General features: G+C 41.9%; 1 protein-coding gene across 1 annotated transcript; it reads left to right on the top strand.

Annotated features, from left to right (window-relative positions):
• The first annotated feature begins 1484 nt into the window (after nucleotides 1-1484).
• LOC307038384 (E3 ubiquitin-protein ligase TRIM35-like) lies at nucleotides 1485-4677 on the top strand. The gene is made up of 2 exons (XM_079679769.1): nucleotides 1485-1602; nucleotides 1699-4677. Exon 2 carries the CDS (start codon nucleotides 1715-1717, stop codon nucleotides 3095-3097), a length of 1383 nt encoding a protein of 460 aa, XP_079535895.1. The 5' UTR covers nucleotides 1485-1602; nucleotides 1699-1714; the 3' UTR covers nucleotides 3098-4677.
• Nucleotides 4678-5427: the final 750 nt, after the last annotated feature.

The following is a 5427-nucleotide window of genomic DNA, read 5'->3' on the forward strand; positions in this document are numbered from 1 at the left end:
AGCAGGAGAGGACTCTTTAAAGTAGAGACACTACATACTGATATACACCTGAACATCAGCAGGAGAGGACTCTTTAAAGTAGAGACAATACATACTGATATACACCTGAATATCAGCAGGAGAGGACTCTTTAAAGTAGAGACACTACATACTGATATACACCTGAAAATCAGCAGGAGAGGACTCTTTAAAGTAGAGACACTACATACTGATATACACCTGAACATCAGCAGGAGAGGACTCTTTAAAGTAGAGACACTACACACTGATATACACCTGAATATCAGCAGGAGAGGACTCTTTAAAGTAGAGACACTACATACTGATATACACCTGAACATCAGCAGGAGAGGACTCTTTAAAGTAGAGACACTACATACTGATATACACCTGAACATCAGCAGGAGAGGACTCTTTAAAGTAGAGACAATACATACTGATATACACCTGAACATCAGCAGGAGAGGACTCTTTAAAGTAGAGACACTACATACTGATATACACCTGAACATCAGCAGGAGAGGACTCTTTAAAGTAGAGACACTACATACTGATATACACCTGAACATCAGCAGGAGAGGACTCTTTAAAGTAGAGAAACTACATACTGATATACACCTGAACATCAGCAGGAGAGGACTCTTTAAAGTAGAGACACTACATACTGATATACACCTGAACATCGGCAGGAGAGAACTCTTTAAAGTAGAGACACTACATACTGATATACACCTGAACATCAGCAGGAGAGGACTCTTTAAAGTAGAGACACTACATACTGATATACACCTGAACATCAGCAGGAGAGGACTCTTTAAAGTAGAGACACTACATACTGATATACACCTGAACATTCAGCAGGGAGCCCCAAACGTTCCTTTCCCTTGCCACACCAACCAGCTCTGACTGGGCGCTCCCAGGCCAGCGAAGAGATATAATCCCTCCACCTGGTCCTTGGTCTCTTCCCTGCTGGACGTGCCTGGAACACCTCCCTAGGGAGGCGCCCACCTCAACCACCTCAACTGGCTCCTTTCAACTCCGAGTCCCTCCCGGATGACTGAACTTCTCACCTTATCCCTAAGGGATGCATAATTAGATCTATAATCTCCATCTAACTCCTTGAACATCTAAAACTACTTCCACGATGGATAAATGCTCAAAAAAGATATCCATTGTTTGTTTATACGCTTCTTGAAATCTACAAAAAATAAACATTGTTTTTCTATAATAGATTACAAGTTACTTGAAAAGTTACAAACATGTGTGATGAATTTAAGCTCGCTCCGTTGAGGAGATATTTCCACGACAGTGACATGACTGCACTTTAACCAGAGGACATGCAACAAATACCTGGCTGGATTCCAACAAGGAAGGTTGTGATTACATTTCAAAGTACAAGTCGTAGGGCGTTAGCTTTTATGAGAGAATTAGGAACCTGGTCTGTGACATTTGAACAAAAATGCTCCGCCCACTGCATGACTCACCTGACACAAACAAGGATTAACACCAGTGTCGTTCGGGGACAAAGACCGAGAGATTTACTTTCGTAGGAAACTTCAATTCACAAGTGGAAAACTGGACGACTGAGAATTCACACTGAATGTAAGTTTATTACTACTAAAGAGAAAACACCACTTGATAGAGAACTGCCATACTGACAGTGCTTGAACTCTTGCTGTCTGTCTGATTCATTTTCAGCATTTTGCAACACACAATGGCGTCCATATCAGAGGAGGATCTCTCCTGTCCGGTCTGCCATGACGTCTTTAATGATCCAGTTGTCCTGACATGTAGCCACAGCTTCTGTAAAGCCTGTCTGAAGAACTGGTGGAAAGGAAAACAAACACACGAGTGTCCAGTTTGTAAGAGAAGGTCATCAAGGAGTGATCCTCCTCATAACCTGGTGTTGAAGAACCTGTGTGAGAGTTTCTTAGTGAAGAGAGATCAGAAAGTTTCAACGGGGTCTGAGACTTTCTGCCGTCTACACTTTGAGAAACTCAAACTCTTCTGTCTGGACCATCAGCAGCCAGTGTGTGTCGTCTGCAGGGATTCAAGATTACACACCAACCACAGATTCAGACCCATTGAGGAAATCACAAAGGATCTCAAGAGGGAGCTCCAGAAGTCTCTGCAGCCCTTTCAGGAGAAACTGAAGCTCTTTGAAGAAGTTAAAGTGAAGTTTGATCAAACAGCAGGACACATGAAGGTCCAGGCTCAACACACAGAGACGCAGATTAAGGAGCAGTTTAAGAAGCTTCACCAGTTTCTAGAAGAGGAAGAGGAGGCCAGGATGGCTGCACTGAGGGAGGAAGAGGAGCAGAAGAGGAGGATGATGGAGGAGAAGATGGAGGCTGTGAGCAGAGAGATAGCAGCTCTTTCACACACAGTCAGAGCCACAGAGGAGGAGCTGAGAGCTGAAGACGTCTCCTTCCTGCACAGCTACAAGGCTGCAGTGGAGAGGCTGCAGCGCCCCCTGCTGGAGGCTCCACAGCTGCCCTCAGGAGCTCTGATAGACCAGGCCAAACACCTGGGCAACCTCAGCTTCAACATCTGGAGCAAGATGAAGGACATGGTGTCCTACTCTCCTCTCATCCTGGACCCAAACACTGCTGATCCATTACTCATCCTGTCTGAAGATCTGACCAGTGTGAGACTAGGAGGAGAGAGACAGGAACTTCCTGATAATCCAGAGAGGTTTCATAAATACTACTACTCAGTCCTGAGCTCTGAGGGCTTTACCTCAGGGACTCACAGCTGGGATGTTGAAGTTGGAGGCAGTGCATGCTGGTTTCTTGGTGTAGCCACAGAGTCCATCAAAAGGAAAGGGATAGCAGAGTCTGGATTATGGAGAATAGGATTGTCTAATGGAAAATACAAAATGTTCTCCCCCTCAACACAGCCAAACGATCTCTCAGTGCCAACGAAGCTCCAGAGGGTCAGAGTGCATCTGGACTGGAACAGAGGAAAGTTGTCATTCTCTGATCTTAATAGCAACGCACACATCCTGACCTTCAAACAAACTTTCACTGAGAAGCTGTTTCCATACTTTAGCAATAAGGATAAAATCCCTATAAAGATTTTACCAGAAGTGGATTAGGACAAGGCTGATGGTTGTTATCACAAATTTGAGAGCCTAAAGATAGATAGATAGATAGATAGATAGATAGAGAGATAGATGGATAGATGGATGTATGGATGATACTTTATTCATCCCAAATTCGGATATTATATAATTTCCCATATTGTATATGACTCCAAATGTCCATCTACATACACATCTAATACTGTATGCAGATGGTAGAACTGACAAAGATTTTTTTAAGTCATTGTCTCGTACTTCTTTGTGACGCATGTGGAAAAACTGGCTCTACAGAACGTGGAATGGAGACTAGCAGCCAGTGGTGTGAAGCAACTAAGTAAATTAACTCAAGTACTGTGCTTATGCTTAAGCACAATGTTGAGGTACTTGTACTTTAGTTGAGTATTTCAATGTTATTTTATTTTGTACTTCTACCTTTAGTTACTTCTCAGATGTGGATGAATGATATGAAATATAATCAAGTGTTAAATCAGACTTTAGTTCCACCTGGAGTAAATCCACCAGCTACCCTGCAGTATACAAAGTCATTCAGACTAGCTGCACCTTTACCAGCTTTGAGAACACTTTCATGATCAATCATTATAAAACATATCATATCTATTATTCTGAAATGGACCAATCTGCACAATGACTACTTTTACTGTCGCTACTTTCACTATATTTTGATGATAATACTTTTCTACTTTCACTTGAGGAACATTTTGAATGCAGGACTTTTACTGAAACAGAGTATTCCTACACTCTGGTACTTCTACTTTTATTCAAGTACAAGATCTGAGTACTTTTTCCACCTCTGCTAAAATAATTTTTTTTCTGCTTGCTCTCTCTCCGTTAAAATCATGCTCATTGGGAGTTCCACAAGGCTCTATTCTGGGGCCTCTGCTGTTCAGTTATATATCAATTATCTCCCATTAGTTTGTGAATATTTAAAAAAATTCACATGTGCTGACAACATGATCATGTACACTGATGGAGGATGTTGAACAAGTTACCAAAAAACAATGTATCCACAGTTTAGAGCTAATGGATAAATCTTTACCCCTATAAAGGGCTATCTGCATTTAAATTACAACCATCAATCATTGGCTTATATTTGCAGCTGATCTTAAATTTGCAGAGACTTTCACTCTTTTTTTATTGAGAAATTATCAATTATTCAAGTGTTTTAAAGGAAATATATTGGGATGTTGTAGTTGTACTTATATGTGTATGTGCAGGTCTTTGTACAATATGTTGATGTGGCTTTGATCAGTGTGTACAATTCTTAATGTCATGAAGACTATTTATCTCTTGTAGCGTGTCTTGATTGTTATGTGTGTACCTGCAGATATAAAATTATCTGTGAAAAATCTTCTCTGCTCTTTTAAAAAACTATTATTTGATTTGAATAATGCTCCTTGTTTAAAGAAGACCAACAATCCTAATAACAGAAGGAGCAGGGATACTCAGACGTTTAAGATTGTAGGCCTATGGTGTAGATTGTATTATCGGGTCACGTATACTTAGATTTCTGATATAATTTCTGGAATGTCAACCTTGGTTTGTTGTTCAATAAATATGTTCTAAGTTGTATTAAACAGCGGCTTTGTTTATGCTTATTTTAAATAAGAGTTGGTCACCTGAACTCAGCTTTTGGAAAACTTGTTTTGAAGCACTTTTTTAAGTTGTGGGGGTGTGTGTTGTGTGTAAGTCTGACCTGTGTTTGAGGTCTGTCCATTGACACAGGATCACAGGGTCAAACATACGAGGGGGTGTCTAGACATGTCTGTGTGTGTGTGTGTGTGTGTGTGTGTGTGTGTGTGTGTGTGTGTGTGTGTGTGTGTGTGTGTGTGTGTGTGTGTGTGTGTGTGTGTGTGTGTGTCTGTGTGTGTCTGTGTGTGTCTGTGTGTGAGTGTGAGTATACGCTGGTGTAAAAGCGGCTATTAGCCATTTTCGCACCAAGTACTTAGCTGGTACTTGTCCCCGGTACTTGTTCCCCCCAAACTCTTTAGTCCCTGGAACTGTACTAGTCTATCAAGTTCACACCGGAATAAGTCCCTGAGGAAGGATTACGCAAATGAAGCCGCTGACGTCACTTCGTCTTCTTCTGCTTTGGGTTTACTGGCAGGCCGCAAACAACTTCATGGCGTATACTTCCACCCGAAGTCCCGGAGTGCCCCGGCGTTGGGGACTGGCTTCAGTAGAAGCTGCTGGGTAGCGCCTTCAGAGTAAATTGCCAGAAGTGCCAACACCTCCTCATCACTCCACCGCTCCCATGTTTTATTTTGTGTTGCCATAAGTTAGGCTCTGTCCGTTGGTGCGCTGGGCTAATGCTAATGCGAGCAAAT

This window comes from Notothenia rossii, assembly GCF_949606895.1.
Source record: "Notothenia rossii genome assembly, chromosome: 5".
NCBI lineage: Eukaryota > Metazoa > Chordata > Actinopteri > Perciformes > Nototheniidae > Notothenia > Notothenia rossii.

What these genes read in the sequence shown, in the direction of transcription:
- LOC307038384 (XM_079679769.1), top strand. Translation starts at nt 1,715, where the DNA reads ATGGCGTCCATATCAGAGGAGGATCTCTCCTGTCCGGTCTGCCATGAC.